At 42.0% G+C, this 19,717-nt stretch overlaps 1 protein-coding gene across 1 annotated transcript in view; it reads right to left on the bottom strand.

Annotated features, from left to right (window-relative positions):
• Positions 1-3,160: 3,160 nt before the first annotated feature.
• LOC108971702 (probable serine/threonine-protein kinase cdc7) overlaps positions 3,161-19,717 on the bottom strand; it is a 67,379-nt gene continuing 50,822 nt past the window's right edge. Inside the window, exon 3 of the mRNA XM_018937946.1 lies at positions 3,161-3,453. Coding sequence (XP_018793491.1) covers positions 3,161-3,453 — 293 coding nt within the window. The remainder of the gene's footprint in view (positions 3,454-19,717) is intronic.

Genomic DNA, 19,717 nt, shown 5'->3' with positions numbered 1-19,717 from the left:
CAGCAAAGATGTATGATCACATGTATACGTACGTGAGTGGGTAGAATCTGCATGCGGCCTATGGCAAATTATATATGTATGCTTACCCACACGTTTACCCACTGATTATCTGGTTTTTTACCCGCTCATGGTTGTCAGGGTACTTAACCGGGATTGACTGTACACATAAATCAGAGGAATATTATATATTTTCTTTAAAAAATTTCTTGACTTGAAAATCGGCAAATAAACTACGTTGTCAATTTTAGTATAATGTATTTTAATACTTCCATTTGTGAGGTTGTCACTTTTTCTATCTAATACATTTTCAAAAGTATATTCAATTTATGATTATTAGCTTTTGAAATCGTGGCGAAAAGGCGCTTCTAGCCAAGGGATGCTCGGGGAGATGTAATGACTTGTGCTTTTACGATAGCATGTTAGCGTATAAAAATACTCGTATAAGCATGTCTATTTCTGAGCATAATTTTCATTGATTTCTCAGCTCTCTTCACACATTTCCGTTAAAATTTCTCCTGCCGAGCCAAAAGTGGTGAAATCCACTAATAGTAAATTCATGGCTTTTTACAGTTCACACGCTTGTCCGTAGTTGGACCTTCTCTATTATACACGTTCTCTGCATAAATACATGGTGCTTCGAGCAATAAAGAACGGCACATAGGAAAAAAGTAAAGAAAGTAAGTGGAAACAAAAAACCAAAGTTAATTGCGTGAAAAGTTCATATTAAGTACAGTGAAAAAGAAATAACAAAACAAAGTTTATAGAACACAAGCAGTGCAGAACAACAAGAAGATACAGGTATCTCCATACATCCATACATACATATGGAGATAACTGTATTACAACGAAGCGATACATAATAGCGCATACAGCCAAAAACGTAGACCTGTGGCCCGTGTCAGCTGATATGACCTATCTTATGGCCGCGAAATGTAAGCGAACAGCGAAAAACGCTACTCCCTTCTCTCTTTGCCGTAGAATGCTGTAGTAATTATAAAAATTGTCTTCAATATGTTTGAAGTTTTCTTAAAATAGCTCAAAATCAGAGTCAAACACTACTATTTATAAATATATAAGTTATTTTTAATAGTTTGTTTTCAGTTTTGATATTTTATATTATGAAAAATGGTAATTGAAATTTTAGATGTGTACAAAAGAAAATTTGCGTGTTGAGCAATGGCAACAAATGAAAACAAAAAAAAGATGGCTGATTTCTGCGTTTTTACCCCGGGCTCAGCTTTTGATACATTTTGCTCGCTAAGGAAGGCAAAGGAAGTAAGGGAGTAGCGTTGTTCGCTGTTCCTGCTATAAATATACTTACATATATGACATAACAAAAAGTGTGGTGACCAAAAAGAAAAATAGACTAGTGAAATATACGAGTACATAAAACAACATATCTGCACAAAATTGTGTTAACATAATAAATAAAATAAAGTAAAAAACAAGGAAACGCACATCTTTTATTTACATTAATAATTCCGAAATCCCTGAGGGAAATCAGAGTGCGTGCATCTATTCTATTATATAATTGTTTTATTATTATACGTATATACATATGTATGTAATTTTACAGCAATTATCTACGACTTCAAAGTTATGACTGTCAACAGTGACACATTCGTTAGTTGACTGTCGACGCGAATAGACGTGCGTGCGCAGCGTTGCGAAATTTTCAAAGTGTTTTCAGTGATTTTCTTTTGTGCGGTTATTTGTTTACGCGATTAGCTGGCACCGTTATTGCCTGGCGCGTGTGCGTAACGGACCGTTGGAATTGTTTGTGCGTTCGTGGGGTAGTGACCGCAAGTGGTTTTGTGCGGGTACACAATTTTCTGCATTTTTGTGTACACAATCGTTGGGGCATAGCGGTAAGTAACTTTATTATTACTACCCTATATACGGACAACGTGGTCATCCACGTTGTTGTTATTGGCGGAAGCTTTGCACGGTTCCAGTGCAGCACCGTGTTGTTGGCATTTTTGCTGACTGGACTGCCTGACAGTAGTTCTGTGCTGAGCAACTGGTGTTTAGTTGGTTCAGTGTCAGGGGAGTCTGGACAGCAGTGCCCAAAGGGTGCAAACGTCTGTCTAGCGTTGGAGATTGCGACTCCTGTGAGGACCAACGGTCATAAAAGCGAACCGTTTAGCCCACGGTGCGATTCGGTTCAGCGCCACATCGGTCAACTCCGGACCGTTACGGGGACATTGTCCGTCCGGCGGCCAATTGAGTGGCCTTAATCCGACCACAGGTTGGGGTTATGGGCTGTGCCACTGCGGGCATGCTATAATCGACCGCTTGGGTGGTCACTTTTATTGAGCGGGCCTTCGCGTGGGTCGCACTTTTTCAGCGCRTTCAGACGCAGGTATCTGGCGAGCAGCTACTCCAGAATCTTTCCAGCCAAGAGCTTTCTACGCAAGTGGTACGCCAGCGGATAAGTTCGACTGAAGGGTGAGTCGGGAAGTCAGATGCCTCCTGGACGGAAGAGGAGGACGAAGACCCTCGCTAGAAGCGGAGATTCCGCCGCTTCTAAAGTCGTGGATGACTCTACGTCGGGCGGTGAAGGGGAGACGACGGTAGCGGTAAGGTCTCCATCGCGTAGTAAGGCGYGTTTGGGGTCGCCGCGTYTAGAGGACGGGAGTAAGGGAGGGAGCGGTAGTTGTGGCGGGGGTGCCAGCATGGCCACCGCTGAGAAAGAGRTTTCGCGTGCGGGGTCGGCGTGTAAAGTAAGTGGTTATAAGGGAGGGAGCGGGAGTTGTGGTGGTGGTGCCATCGTGGCCACCACCGAGAAAGCGAGCACGCGTATGGGGTCGTCGCGTGATTAGGGAGAGAGCGGTAGAGGAAACGTGGCCGCCGCTGTGAAAGTCCATCCGGCTAGCACGGTGGTGAAAGGCGTCGGTAAAGAGGGCGCTACGAAAGCGGGCACTCGCGTCTCGAGTGCCAAAAAAGAGGGAACGCGGGATGTTTCACGGGGGACAGTTGTTGTTGGGGRTGAGGCAGTCAGCCATGTGCGGCTGCCCAAAGAATCACGGGGGAGCGTAACGAGCCGAGTCTTTGAGGCCAAAAATTTTGATGTAGGGACTGCGAAGGGGCTGTTGGAGCTTGCCTCAAAATATGATTCAGTCTTGATGACGGTARTAACCGAGAATGCCCATCTTCGCGGTCACATAGATGCCCTTAGAGAAAGTTGTGGGAGACACTCCTCGACGCCGAGTAGGTCAATGCCGGCTCCGTCGGTACCGAGGCCTGCGCCTCGAGCGCCTCTCCTGGAGGCAACCGCTCCGGTGGCGCCGAAGCCTGTTGAAACCTGGTCGGTCATGGTCAGGAATAAGGGGCCGACAACTTCCTCTAAGGAAGTCATCGATAAAGTGGTCAAAGAGGTGGGTCCCTCACTTGGTATGAGGGTCCACGAAGTTAGACCAATCAACCGTGGTGGGGCGGTTATTCGTACTCCCTCTGTTCTTGAGAGAAAGAGTGTGCGAATAACAAGAAATTCGGGGAGGTGGGGTTGGACGTCTCTGTCAACCGGAAGTTGGGTCGTCGCGTTTTAGTCCAGGGGGTCCATACGGAGATTCCCCATGAAGAATTCATGGAGGAGCTACTCCGGCTGAACCTCCAGGATTTCAGCCCGGCGTCCCAAAGGTCGGACGTAAGGTTGTCAGTCGTCCCTGGAAGGTGACCTCTGACGGTAGCACCAATGTCGTCCTTGAGGGTACGGACAAGTTRATGTCCGCCCTCCTGGAGGCAGGTAGGTGCTACATAAAGTGGTTCTCCTTCTGGGTGCGACCGGATAGCCCCGTCGCTGGCTGCTTCCGGTGCATGGGATTTGACCATGGGGTGAAATAGTGTAGGGCTACAAAAGATGTCTGCCGGAGGTGCGGTCAAGAAGGCCACAAAGCTGCCAGTTGTGCGTTCAAGAGGAGACCAGCTGGGCATCTTATGATGTCAGCTGCCTGCCCTATATATTGTGGTCTTGTTGAGCGCGCCCTCGCCAGACACTGATGGGTGGGATCATCCAACTTAACTTTCAGGACTCCTATACCGTGATGTGTGAGTTGAGGGGTTGTATGGTTGAGGGTGGGTGCGGTATTGCTCTACTCCAGGAGCCCTACGCCACCAATGGTGTGGTTCGGGGTCTCCCTGGGGGTTTTAAGGTCTTCACTGACCTTAGAGCTAACGCCGCAATAGTTGTGAATAATCCACGCTACGATTGCGTAGTTGTGGATTCTTCAAAACTGGGTATATGTTTAGCTATAGAAGGGGAGTTCGGTAGGATGATTGTCGCTAGCTTATATTGTAAATATAGCGAGCCCCTAGAGCCCTACCTGGGCTACATTTATAARCTACTACTACTTGCGAGTAGTAGCCCATTTATCCTAGGGCTGGCTGCGAATGCCTCGTCCTCGATGTGGTTTAGTAAGGTATCCCGGCATTCGCCTGGATACAAAAGCTAATAGCCTCCACATTTTGAATGAGCCGAGCGAATGGTATACGTTCGATGGGCCTGGGGGCGTGAGCGACATTGACGTGACGCTTATGAATGGATGGGGATTGAGTGATCATAATTTGATTCAAATTATGGTTACCCCTCAATCCTCTCCCTTGCCTTATGAGAGTCCATTGCGGCGATGGCGTACCTCTGGTACTGACTGGAACCAATATGGACTCTCCGTTAGGGCAGCGGTATCTTGTATACCGCTTAGGGAGTTTGAGGAGTTGGGGGTGGACGAGCTGCTTAAGGGCAGATCGTCACCGCTTCGTCCACCGATTGTCCGTGTGAATGGGGCCAGCAAGTCAAATAYCTGATATCAATATCATCGGCACACGCCAGCAGCTGTGCACTCTTAGAGAAGATTGTCCCTTCTCTATTTAGTTCTGCAGCTCGAATTATTTTCTCCAGAAGCAGGTTGAAAAAGTCACACGATAAGGAATCGCATTGTCTGAAACCTCGTTTGGTATCRAACGGCTCAGAAAGGTCCTTCGTTCGTTGAAAGCAGCTTTGAAATCGACGAAAAGGTGGTGGGTGTCGATTCTCCTTTCACGGGTCTTTTCTAAGATTTGGCGCATGGTGAATATCTGGTCGGTTGTTGGTTTTCCAGGTCTGAAGCCACATTGATAAGGTCCAATCAGTTTGTTGACGGTGGACTTTAATCTTTCACACAATACGCTCGATAGAACCTTATACAATAATGTATGCAATATTGAGGAGGCTTATCCCGCGGTAGTTGGCGCAGATTGTAGGATCTCCTTCTTTGTCGATTGTACACAGCACACTTAGATTCCAATCGTTGGGAAAGCTTTCATCTGACCATATTTCACAAACAAGCTAATGTAGACTTCTTATCAGTTCTTCGCTGCCGTGTTTGAATAGCTCAGCCATCAATCCTTCGGCCCCAGCCGCTTTATTGTTCTTCAGGCGGGTAATTGCTATTCGAACTTCTTCCTGGCCCGGCAATGAAATGTCTGCTCCATCGTCATCGATTGGGGAGTCGGGTTCGCCTTCTCCTGGCGTTGTGCGTATAATTTAAGTATGCTCTGGGCATCGATGACTAGATCAGCTTTAGGGGCTCTACAAGACTATGCTCCGGTCTTGAAACATTCTGTAAGTCGCCGCATTTTTTCGTAGAATTTTCGAACATTACCACTGTCGGCCAGCTTATCAAGCTTTTCGTACTCACGCATCTCGGCCAGTTTCTTTTTCTGTCTGCAAATGCGTCTCGCTTCCCTCTTCAACTCTCGGTATCTATCCCATCCCGCATGTGTTGTGGTCGATCGTAACATAGCGAGGTAGGCAGCCTGTTTTCCCTCCGCTGCGACACGGCACTCCTCTTCGTACCAGCTGTTCTTTTTCACTTTCCGAAAACCAATGGTTTTGGTTGCATCTGTACGTAAAGAGTTTGAAATGCCGTCCCACAGTTCCCTTTTACCGAGTTGTTGACGAGTGCTCTCAGAGAGCAGGATTGCAAGCCGAGTAGAAAATCATTCGGCTGTCTGTTGTGATTACAGCTTCTTGATGTCGAACCTTCCTTGTGTTTAAAGGCGTGCGGTTTTTACTGCACAGAGGGGGGTGCGAWTCTTGGCTGAAACAAGATAGTGGTCCGAGTCGATGTTAGGACCTCGGAGCGCATGCACATCTAAAACACTGTAGACGGGTTATTACTAACCGCTTTTATTAAACGGGCTATATATATACATATATCCACAATCTACAATACAAAAATAAGTCGGGTTTTTTCTTCCTGACGCTATAACTCCAGATCGTATGAAACAATTTCCACGGTTTTGCATTCGCTACATTTAACAGAAAATCGGAAAAATCTTTTTTTTTTTACATACAACGCCATCTCTGATATATATCATATACTACAAACCAATATTTTAAGTAGATGGCGCCGGTGCGTGATACATTGTTTGACAGCTACTCATTGTTCTCTACTCATTATTAGTTTCCTAACATTTCAATTGGAAACCATCAAATCAATCACGTGTATTGTGCAAATTTTTATTCAGTTTCAACACCAGGCATTTGTGTTTAAGGTGGTAAGTTGAACTGTGTAAATTATGTGGATCGTGCATTTGAGGTTAAATTCACCACTCTGTCCATAGTCCAAAATGCCTAGCGGACGACGTGCGAACATCGACCGCCGCACAAGACATGCAAGCCAGCAACAAGTGTATTCTCAGAACTTAAGTGAAGAAAGACAAAATATAACAAGAGAAAATGCCCAATTGAGACAACGCGTGAGGACACGAAGATCATTGGCATCATACAATCGCTTGGCATTCCAATATGATATCACTGCTAGCTACAGTGATGATGAAAATTTCGATATTGGACCAATGACGATATCGCAATGCGTTAAAGTTCAAAAGAGAAACGGCTGGATTATGCTGCGCAAGCGAAAAAGGCAAACTGGATCCATTATTTACACCACCACAGCCACTGAAACCATTGTTCGATGGTGATCCCGATTCCAGCCATTTTCTTCAACACATACTTTAATGCCTGACTTACTTTCAAGCTAATATCATTCGGGATGGCGGCTTCATGCCGACTTACAAGGTAAGATATACAATACACATAACCAGTCACTCACACCAACCCAATGAATTGCAGCACATAACAACTACATGTACACACACCATTACATGATCAGAAGTTACACCGTATCCTTCCACAATTGATTGTTTGCAATTACAGATTCAAGGACAAATATATCATTTCCATGGTTCACCGGTGCCAACACCAGATAAACCGAATAAATTTCTGCAAATATATTTCATTTCGTCGATGGTGGATGAGCTGAATGTACGGTGCAATATACAGGGAACACAATAGTTAAGGGACCAATTATTGAACAGTTGCAAGGATTTTTCACGCTAGTAATGATGTGGTTAATATGTTCAAAACAGCATTGGGACGAATGACATCGGATACGCACAAATTTTTTTTAATACCTTTATGCAGCATGGTGCTTCTTGGAAATTTTTATAATTTTTGTTTTCGGGATTTGCTTTTGCAATTAAACCCGTGGTTCTTTGTGTATAAGCGCTTCTTTGTGATAATATTGGATATCTGCTGTAATGAAGCATAGAGTTGTATCTTCTGTGACGATATAAGCAGTTAAATTTGCTTTTGCAATTATTAAGATTGTGTGAGTGGGACAAGCAGTTTGTACAGAGTCTTTTTGATCTGACRAAGTTTTTCCTTTGATTAACACTCAATTTTTTAAACTTCTCGAAAGTTTGAAGCTTATGCCCTCTTGTGCATAGTTTGCATGACATGATTTMTTTTTGCAGATGCGAACGATTGCTTTTTGTGAAAGTTTTTGTTTGAATTGTTTTTGTTACTAACTTGGGGTCTATTTAAGCTTCCACTTTGGTCGTGTTTAATGTTTTCAGTTTTTGAATTTTTTTCTTCTAACCTTTCTGAAATTTAATATTTGGTGGTGAGAAAATCTTTCATTTTTTTGCCACGTTGGGCACTTTTTTCGTGATGAGAGCGATCGCTCCCATAGAAGTAACGATTTTTCTGGTAATACAGCGTTACATATACTATATTTACCAGAATAGGGTCCCAGCTAACTGTGGGATCATTAAGAGCGAACTGTTTTACTATGACGCCTGCTTGACCTTTTGTCTTGTATAGTTGGTGATAMAATTTTTGTGCTTTTGATAGTTCTGGATGGTTGATGTGAACGGCTGTAAACATGTCCCGGAAGGACGGTCATTCTTCATTACCTCCATAAAATATTTCCGTGTCACATGCAGGCACCTCGAGGTGATCTATTTGTGGCAGCTCTACTCTACTGTGGGGAGTAAGTGCAATTACTTTAATGTGCTTTAGTTGACCGGAGATCATACCTTTTGTTTATTCGTACTGGTCTAAGCAGTTTCTCATATAAAATATCTGTAAGCAGATATTTTAAATTTTGTGGTAAATCTGAAGCGTCAGAATCTACAATGCCGTCATGAGCCGCTTGGAGGCGAGTCCAAATATGTTTAAAAATTTTAATTTTGATTTCTAATAGCGATTCAGTTCTGCTTGTTTTTGTTTGCGAAAGATCAAGAGGTATTGCTGGATAGTTGCAAATGTGGACTCTGAATATTTTTGTACATATGTATGTACACATGTTTGAACGTATATTGTTCAATTTAATAATTTTTTGTATACCCGAGCTTTTTGTATCGTTGTGTTCACGAACTTATGTGTTTTATGTTTCTTAATTTTTGGTAATCTGGTGTATTTTAATTACCCAAAAGTAAGCTTCTATATTTTTACACTCGCATATCCCGATATATATGTACATCTATAATTTTAAACAATATTTCAGCTTTTACCGTGTTTGGTAAAAATTCATAAGCTTTAGTCATATATCAAATAAATGAAAGACCTAATACGCTTACTTGGTACTCTGTAAGGTATAAGTATTTGGTATATGCATATGTTCTGTGTTCCAGTTGGCTACCTTCCTGTTCAAAGATGGGCAAAATCAGCCCACTGCCACGCCCACAAAATGGCTAAAACCGAAAACTTATAAAGTGTCATAACTAAGCCATAAATAAAGATATTAAAATGAAATTTGGCACAAAGGATCGCATTAGGGAGGGGCATATTTGGACGTAATTTTTTTTGGAAAAGTGTGCGTGGAACCGCCCTCTACTAAGTTGTTTGTACATATCTCGTAAACTACTAGAGCTATGTCAACCAAACTGCATAGAGTCGTTTATTTTAGGCATTTCCATATACAGTTCAAAAATGGAGGAAATCGGATAATAACCACGCCCACCTCCCATACAAAGGTTATGTTGAAAACCACTAAAATTGCGTTAACCGACTAACAAAAAACGTCAGAAACAATAAATTTTACGGAAGAAATATCAGAAAGAAGCTGCTCCCAGGCTTTTTTTTTAAATTGAAAATGGGCGTGGCGTCGCCCACTTATGGACCAAAAACTATATCTCAGGAACTACTAGACCGATTTCAATAAAATTCGGTACATAATAGTTTCTTAACACCCTGATGRCATGTACGAAATATGGGTGAAATCGGTTCACAACCACACCTTCTTCCAATATAACGCTATTTTGAATTCCATCTGATGACTTCTCTATATAATGTATACATTAGGAACCAATGATGATAGAAGAATAACACTTTACGCAAATACGGTACTTGCTGCGAGAGTATCAAATGTTCGGTGACACCCGAACTTAGCCCATCCGTAATGGGTTTTTTTTTGTTTTGTTGCTCCAATGCACGAGTTTTAGCTGTTTGTTGCGTATGTTACATATGTACTATGTGTTTGTAGGTTTATTGTTAATTATTAGTTTTGTCACTTCACCGTGCTATTGCTGTTTTTATGTTTAATAAAAATTAATTTTGTTTGTGTTTTCACAATGTCACACACGGAATTATAATATAAATGTTTAATTTAAATAAAAATAAGTGTCGACAAACGTGGCGGCGAGAATCCTGTTCCGACTTGTGGGAGCTGGTGATGAAGTTCTCGCGGATGGAGGTTGAAAATCTAATCGCGGTAGAGTAGCGGCGTAGTGTTTCATCGAATGTTGATGTGCTGCTTGTGTTGATCGAATTGTGTGAGCTTTCCCGTAGTACATTCCTTTTGTTGGTTGGGTTGGAGTACAACTATTGTGTGGTGTGTTGTAGTGCCATCAGCTGTAGTGAATTAAGCTGTTTTATTAGGGTGCGCCAGTTTTCCCAGGTAAAGTGGAGGGAGGCTTAACTCATTTAAACAATGACTATTTTGCGAAACACCTGAAGAGAAATCTGAAAGGGTATTCGCTAACACCAACTGTGTTATATTATAAAGATAAGAAGATAGCAATTAAAGAAATCTTGGCTGAAAGTATAGAAGAAAAATTCGCCCAGCGCAAATATTATAAGAACTCCTAACGATAGTGTGAAAATTGATGAAATCAGATGAAAACCCCGCTCACTCACCATATAACGGTGCTGTTCAAAAATATTAAAGCACGATAAATCAATAACTAAATGCATCAGAAATGTAAAAATTGCCGAAGTAATGGTATGACAAAGCTTTATAAGGATCGGGATAAAAACTGGACGATGGGTGTGGCATCGCCCACTTTTTAGTGAAATCCYATATCTTAGGACCCGATCAAGAGTTTTCGACAAAATTTGGAACATGGTATTCTTTTTATAATCCTACATCACTCTGTGATTATGAGTGAAATCGAACAATAACCACACCCATTTCTAAATTCCAATTCTTTTACTTTACACGAATATGCTCGGTTTCACAGTCCATACTTAAGTTGTGCCCAAATGAATTCTAAGCTAAGCATTGTTCCAAACTGAGTAGTCGTTTGCGTTTCACAGCCTATGCTTAATTTCAATAAAATTTTATTATGATATACAGGGTGGCTGATGATATTTGGTAAATATTTTTTTTTTTGTGCAGATTGACTTTTACATTTAACAAAAATGGATAACTGGGACACTGAAACAAGAATTTGGATTGTCCGCCGCTATAATGCACTGRAGTCCGTAGTTTCGATTCAAAGAGGGTATAGGCGCACAATTGGCGGCAATCCTCCGAGCAGATCGACCCTACTGACTCTTGTAAACAATTTTGCCGAGCATGGGACAGTCAACAGAAGACCTTACCATCGAAACCCTTCAGTTTGAATGGAGGAAACAATCGCTGCTGTAGCTGCTGCCATACAAAACACTCCTCGTGTTTGGACAAGAGCTTATCTGCTCAAATGGGTGTAAGCAGACAGTCATTACAGTCAATTATACACAAAGATTTGGACTTATTCCAACATAAAATTCAAATAGCCAACAAACTGAGAGCTGTAGACTAGCCGATTCGCTTGCAATTCTGCCAGAAGATGCTTCAAATGGTGGAAGAGGATGGAAACATGTTGAACTGTCTTTTCATGTCTGACGAGCCTATTTCTATTTACACGGCAACATAAACAAACAAAATTTTCGAATGTGGACTGCTTCGACTCCAAGAGATGGAATTGCATCCACTTCGTGTCACAGTGTGGTGTGCACTTTCATCACTTTGCATTGTCGGGCCCTACGACCGTTACTTGAGCATGTTGTGAGAGCTTTTCTATCCAGAATTACGCCGAATGAGAATTTCTTTCAACTCTGTGTGGTTTTAGCAAGATGGTGCAGCTYCTCACATAGCCCAACCTGTTACGACAGAATTGCGACGACAATTTCCCAATAAGCTGATATCCAGAAACTCCACATTCCGTTGGCCACCCAGGTCGCCTGACCTTACTGCACCTGACTTTTTCTTGTGGGGTTATTGCAAACAGGAAGTCAAAGCAAAACGAACAAATTTGAATGAACTAAGGCAATCCATTCGAGAAACAATTGCGGCTGCTGTCTCAACTCTCCAAGCAGTAATGAACAACTTTTTGGTAAGATGCCGCACATGCAGCAACGAGCAGGGGGGGGGGGGCGCATTTAAATTCCATTATTTTTAAAACTAATTAAGCTATATTTAATAAAATTGAATGAGCTTTATTATGAATAAAAGAAAGATGAATCAAAATTCATCAGCCAGCATGAAAACCAGAAAATAACACCGAATTTCAATGCTAGCGGGACACCTATTGGAACTGGTGGAAAAATATAAAACTGTCATCGAATGCAAGCGGACGGGCACTTGCACGAACGCTAAGAAAGATGTCGTATGGAAGCGTATCGAATATGATTTATATTTACAGTGTACATCTGGCTGCCATCGCAGTGCCAGAATATTGAAGTATAAGAATAGAAAAGTATCTCAATCTGAAAAGAGAAGTAAAAAAGAGAGTTGCAGAGGATAAAAGATTTCTTTATTTAACTGGAAGAGGATCACCATCAAAGAAATTTCTAACTGAGTTTGGTGAAAAACTTTTGACTGTGTGGCATGAGAAGCAAGTTAGTAGCATGCAGAGTGTGCATGAAAATGATGTTGTTGTGTGTAAGTTTATACACTTGACTTTATTTCAGTGATATTTCAAATGTATGATTTTATCAATTCTCTAAAATAGAGTACGTGGTATTGGAGGAAGATACATTAGAAAGCATAGTGGATTTCGAAAGTACGACTGAAGTAGAAAAGTATAAAGGAATAAATGGTAAAGAATATTAAAGTAAAAAAATGCCAGAACCATTACAAAGAAATCTGTCTTTTAGGATCTGACAGTTTTACATTAAACGTTGAATCAAACCAACTTTGGAAGAAATATGATCCCAGAAAGTTGAAAACATCAAAAAATTCAAAACTAAAATTTGAAGACAAATTTCTGGTACAAAGATCTGAGAAAAATGCTTGAGCAGATATGAAAGCAAAATGGATGGAATAATATATGCGGAGCACGAACAAAGAATGAAGCTATTAGAAGAAAGTAACAACTTATCAACGAAGTTGATGAAAGAAAAATGAATGGGAAATCAAAATTTTAGCAGTAGAACTTCTCTCTCATAAAATAAACTCTTATAAAAAATTTTCCCTGCTCGATTAAGTTCTGCAACTCGAAATATTTTCTCCTGCAGCAGAAGAGGTGGTGTGTGTCGATTCTCCTTTCACGGGTCTTTTCCAAGATTTGGCGCATGGTGAATATCTTAAAGGGTAGAAGAAGAAATAATCAAAACTTAGAACTTTAAAGACGACCCAAAGAGAAGTTTAAATAGACCACAAGCTAGAAGTAACAAAAACTTAAACAAAATCTTTTACAAAACACAAACGTTCACATCCGAACAAAGAAGACAAACACCATGTGAACTATGTAAAAGAGGGCATAAACTTACATCTTGCGAGAGGTTTAAAAACTTAAAAGCTAACGAACGAAATAATTTTTTCAGGTCAAAAAGACTTTGCTCAAATTGCCTGTCCCATGCGCATGCATGTAAAAATTGCAAAGCAAATTTAAGTCTTTATTTTGTCATAAAAGACACCATGCAATGCTTCATTATAGCACATATCCCCTCTCACACCAAAAAAGCGCTCATACAAAAAAAAAACATTGATTTAATTGCAAAAGCAAATATCGAAATCCAAAATTATAGCCAAGAGACAACATGTTGCTCAAAGGCACACAAAGCTCAAACGGTGCACAGCGGAACACAAAGTGAACTAGATACAGAACTAGTCACCACCATACCAACTCAAGTTGAGTATAATACAATCAAATACCTTAACTTACAAGTAAGGAAATTTCAAAAGTTAAGGAAACTTCCCCCTATAACAAACAAAAGTCTAAAGGATCATTATTGTGAAGATTTCTCTAAAGCAACAACTACTCGATCAATAATGACAGGTACGTCGTACGGCTACCACATAAGCCACCTTTTTCCAACACTCCACAAATTAATATAAAACGCGAAGTCAGAGTGTACTACCCTCTGTCCAAATATATCCACGTTGCGGATCTAGTGATGAATGCGGCGGAAATTTTCATCACGTCTTCCTGGCTGGTTCAGCTGCCAGACAACGAATGGGCTAAGTATAGTATCTTTCGGGGAAAATTTAGCTTCCAGGTGCTTCTCTTAAGCATCGATGACCGTGTCTGTAAGCCAAGATGCGTCCACCAGGGATTGTAAGTTTGCTCGGTAGAGGCAGACTCCATTTGGTCCCGCTGGGAAGCTAAGTTCCGCCTTATCGTTTTCCGGTAACGTATCTTCTTATTCGGAGGAAAGTTCGATCACCGGCCATGGGACGGTGACAAGTCCAAGATGCTCGGCGGGTTGTGCTTACGTCCGATGCGATAGTTCGCCTCATGGCGTTCTACACTTTACGAGTCTTTGCGGAAGCTGCCGTGACTTTATGGTCGGTAGTGGACCCAATGGTGGTGGGGTTGACCTGGTTCGATGTGGCGACATTGGGTATGTTGGCCGCATAAGCTTTGGCTAAGTGGTCAGTAGATATGCTCCTTTAAGCAAAAGGATTCATATTCATTTTTTTATTTAAATTTTTGATTTTATTAAATTTTTTTATATTTATTTTACACTGCTCCTCGTCACCGTCGATCTTTCGAACTTGTACGTTCACTGCTGCAATGTATCTTAGGATTTTATAAGGACCAAAGTACTTCGGTTCTAACTTCGCGGCAAAACCGATTGCGGCTTCAGAGAGATGATGTTTTTTCACGAGAACTAGCTCTTCGATCGCTGGGGTCCATTTTCTACGCCTCAGATTATAATGGCAGGCTCGATTTGTGGACGCCCTCTCCATTCTTGTTGTATTTTTCTTCAGCCGTAGTGGGTATCATACCTGTGCCGATATTAACTTCGTCGAAGAGGGCCTTTGGCAGTCGCGGTTCCCGTCCTTGAAATGCCGGGCTATACCCTGTGGAGGCCGCGATACTGGAATTTTCTGCGAGCTCGATCTCTGGCCATCCTTTTCCATGTAATCTGGGCACTCCTCTCGGTTTGCGCGAACTTCCTCTACTCGCTGTCGCCACCATTTGCATTGTGGACCCATCGTATTCGCTTGCCTTATGGTCTCTAACGGCTGTCGGGGCAGTGCATTTGCTACTTGGTTGAGTTTCCTTTTAGGATACTCGATGTCGGGGGTATGCTGCTGTAATTCTAAAGCTCATCGTGCTATACGACCGCAAAGGTCTCTCTATGGAATTCAGCCACTTCAGTGACATATGATCGGTTTTCACCTTAAATCGATATCCTTCTAGGTAAGGTCTCATTTTCCTCATTTAATTTTTTTGGCTGTCGAGGGCTATTACGCGTTCGCCTCCTTCCAGAATCTGTGTCAGCACAKCTCCAAGGCCGATGTTGCTGGCGTCCGTCTGCAAAGTGAATGTCTTGTTGAAATCCGGACATGCCAGGACGGGGGCCTCCGTCAATTTTCGCTTGATATTTCAAATGCTGATTGTTGCTCAGATCCCCATTTCCAGTGTTTCCCTTTCTTCGAGAGAGATGTGAGCGGCTGGCTTATGGTCGCGAAGTTGGGTACGAATCGGCGATACCATTAGGCTATTCCAAGAAATTGACGTACTTCTTTCATGTTAGTTGGGAGCTTGAGCTTCTAAATTGCTGCAACTTTCTCGGGATCGGTGGGGATGCCTTTGTCAATGATCACGTGACCTATATATTGGAGTTCCTTCTAGAAAAACTTCGACAGCAGCTCGTCGATCTCGGCATGCATGGCGGGGTTCCTTGAAAAATATCGTTGCTTGAAGGGCCGGTCGTCGGTCATAGTGATTTTATGTTCCGCTACGGTCGTAACTCCACTCATGCTTTCGAATTTTCGAAGTTCCTCGTCTAAGAAGTCACGTATGCGGGCCGCTTCCTTTCTCTGGTTGGCGGTCGATGAAGTCTCTCGTCGCTTGACCCTTCTGCACTTAAGCTTACGTCTTCTCTTTCTTTTCATTCTGTGCTTTAACAGCGTGTGTGTGACGTAGAAGGGATCACGTTGCTTACGGCTTCGGAGGACATGGAGCGGGAGGCCGTTGAGTGCTGAGCATCTGACGCTTTCATCACTACCTGGTGACCTCCGCAGGATACTATAGCTCCCATGTTGCCCAGTGCATCCAATCTGAGTATGACGGCATCAATCGCTCAGGGCATCGCGTGTCACACTGCCTATAGCAATGTCTGCCCGATTTGAATGTGGATTGCCACGGCGTCGAAAGTTTTGCTGCTGGTGCTATCAGCCATTTGTTTTTCGATAGCTACGGTAACCTTCTCACCATTTCCGATAGCGTCCATACATTCTGCAACTCGTTCTGCGCCAAGCATGATTAGGGCGTATAGCCGGCCGCGTTCCTGATGCATAATTATTGGTGGTTCGCGCACTTTGTTCCATGGGTCCGCCGAGCCTTGTCTTTGGCGAAACCCTTGGTCGTTTCCCTGTTGTTGATGACGACATTCTTTGCTTAGTACACCCGCTCGGCCTCGCAAAATAACTTCCTGGGATTACATCTCCTAGAATAGTAACCTTCCTCGCCACATATCAAGCATATATCCCGGCCTAAAGGCTCTGGTCGTAGATGGTTGCTGGTGATGCGCATGTACCGTAGTGTCATTTTGGGGAAATGCGTGACGTTGTGGTGGACGTAGTAACGCCTACTTGCTTTTCTCACCTCGTCCTCCTCTATGATGTACCTCATCATCTCGCGTCGAAGTGGCTCTATTCCTCGTCGTTGTCCTTCATGTATCCCTTCATAGTCTTCCGCCAGCGTGATGAGTTCGGCTAGCGTCCCGAAATCTCGCCGCCTAATGTAGAGCAGATAATCGGTGTGACTATTTCGAAAAATTATTTCCAATCGCTTYTCCGGATTATACCCAGCGTGTCGCATTAAGTTCTGCATAGCCACAACGTAATCCTTGTATTTTTCTCTCACGTGTTGTCTTCGTTGTCGTATGTTATCTTCGAGGCATTTGACCATTAACGTGCTGGTAAGAAGAAGCGCAGAAAGTCCATTTTGAAAGGGGTCCAACTCTCCCAATTTTCGTTATTGTGACGATACCATTCGAGAGCGTTACCGCACACTAATTCAGGCATGGTTCTCGGAAGGATGTCAACATTTGTCATGTACACTTCGGAGAGCTCTTCTAATCTCTCTACCGTCGTATTTCACGGACCACTTCTTCACCTGGTCGATGATGGGCGCGAATGTGGCAATGTGGTTCCGTTGAAGTAACCTGCTTATTGGAGGCGGCCGTAGCCGTGATGATTCCGGAAAAGTGCTCGCGGTCCCTCTGTCTGTTATTATACGCTCCGCAGGGTTCCTGCTCAGGCGCCAATTGTAACGAAGTTTTTGCTGCCCCTGTTTCTGATAGTTTGCTGAGGTATACTCGCCGTGTCCAGGGTTCGTTACAATAAATTTCTAAATGATTAATTTTGTGACCACTGTATCTTTATTTTTATTTTCGTGATCATTACGCACATATAAGTTGGAGATAATTCAGATGGGCATCACACACATAATAAAAATATCCGTGCCACTCACGTTTATAATAAAAATGTAATTTATTGTTATAATCTTTAACTTTGTACAATATTAATTTAAAGTTAAATTATATGTTGAATGTTTWAAAAATTTAATGGGGATCACAGTACAAGTAATTGCAGCCCGCGGGATTGGTGTCAAAAAACGAAAGTTGATGAGCGCAGTATATCGAACGAATTGTTTAGTACGAATTGTTGTGGACGTAACAAGTTTCCTATCCTGCTCTCCATCCTTTTCGTTTAGTGGTACAGGCGGGGTGAGTTGTGTTGTAGTAATCAGCTGTGGTGAATTGCGCTGTTGCATTAGGATGCGCCAGTTTTACCGGGTACAGRGGGTAGATGCTTAACTCATTTAAACATTCTGGGCCCCCTAGGCGAATATTTTGCCTAGTTTTATGTGTATAATTTGCGACATGTAATTCGGCTCACTGTTGGTGGAGTAGCCGAGGGCGCTGAATATTAGGTGTAATAAGCGATTTTGGTTTTAATAAAAATTGTATTTTGTGCATATATTGATGCTTGAGGTAGCAATTGCTTTTGCGTGTTTTGACCACTTATTGTATTACTGTAGCAAAAGAGTTGTGTGCTTTTATTAGCGGTTGTTTATAATTTCTTATTTGATCGATAGGATATGACAATTGTTTCTTATTTGTCCTTTTCGGCTAATGAAGGATAGTAGCACCACGTCTGGCTCAGATGTAGCCAGAATGGGTACGCCTTAGCCCTGGAGTTAGGCCTTTGAAATGACTATGAGGGATCTTGCGAGAGAGTGGCCGGTAATTGCGAACGGCTTCATTAGAATTATAATTTTTTAAGTGGGATRTTCAAGTTGTACCACTGATTYTCACCAAGTACCCTTATGAGGAGCGCTTATGTAAGAACGATAAGAACGACCTTTGTTTTCTTTTTTTAAAGTCTAGGTGCGTCAAAGTATCGCATTGGGCATATGGTGTTCGTTGAATCTTAATTTTGTTTAAGATTTTATTTATTTTGAAAATTTACGAAAAATTTCGATTTTTCGACTTTTTGATACAACTGTGTTACATACRTATGTATATTTTATGTTTTAGTGCGCATGCACCAATTTGGCGTTTAGTAGCCCGTCACCGCTCTAGGATTTCTTCAGAATTGGCTTTTTTTTTTTAATTTTGGCAAAAGCCATCCTGCGGGGCCGAAAAGTTGTATGTGCTTTTAATAATTGTGGCTCTAATGGTAGTCGTACGGCGTACCGGCTATTATTTGATCGAGTAGTTGTGGCTGTCGAGTAGCCCTTATAATACGGATCTTCTAGAGTTWTATTTCATATTCGGGGAAGTTTCCCCATCTCTTGGAATTTCCTTAATTGTGAATTAAGGTTTGCATTATCTTCAACTTCAGTTGGTATGGTGGTAAYTGGTTCTGAAACTAGTCCACTTARAATCCAACCGAATATAGTGTTTTGCGCTAGAAGGGTGGTTGATATTTTTTCAACACCTTTAAGTAATATTTGCGGTATAAGGTCGCTGCCTAATACAATATCTATTTGAGATGGTTTGTTGCAGTCGGGATCTGCTAGTTTTAAGTGTGAGATCTTCTGCCAATGTCTGCTATCTATGTAATAGCTTGGAAGCATATTTGTTAATTGCGGTAGGACTATAGCTTCTGCTTCAATTCGCTTATCCGCTTGGGGGGAAATTAGGGTAATGGGACAGATTTTATTTGAGTTTTGGTTTACTCTTCCGCTCATTCCCATAATTTCAAAATTTGATTGTTTGGTTGACAATTTTAGTTTGTTTTGTGCCTTAGACGTTATGAATGATCGTTGCGATCCTTGGTCTATTAAGGCWCTGAGTTTGAACAGTTCTCCTCAGTGTTCGGTGGAGACGACTGCTGTGGGTAGTAGTACCCTATTTTGATTTTCGCTGTGTAACGTTGCCGTTTTCAATGTCTTTGAGCAGCATGGTACTTCTTGGCAATTTTTAGAATTTTGCTTTTCGGGATTTGCTTTTGCAATTAAACAAGTGGTTCTTTGAGTATAAGCGCTTCTTTGTGGTGAGATAGGATATCTACTGTAATGAARCATTGAGTTGTGTTTTCGGTGACAATATAAGCAGTTAAATTTGCTTTTGCAATTATTAAGATTGTGTGAGTGGGACAAGCAGTTTGTGCARAATCTTTTAGACCTGACAAAGTTATTCCTTTCATTGACATTCAATTCTTTAAACTTCTCGCAAGTTTTAAGCTTGTTCCCTCTTGTGCATAGTTCGCATGACATATGT

The sequence above is a fragment of the Bactrocera latifrons genome, unplaced genomic scaffold (assembly GCF_001853355.1).
Source record: "Bactrocera latifrons isolate USDA-ARS-PBARC rearing strain unplaced genomic scaffold, ASM185335v1 scaffold_354, whole genome shotgun sequence".
Taxonomy (NCBI): Eukaryota; Metazoa; Arthropoda; class Insecta; order Diptera; family Tephritidae; genus Bactrocera; species Bactrocera latifrons.
Note: the sequence above shows the minus strand (reverse complement) of the source record. Positions and strands in the feature narration are given on the sequence as shown.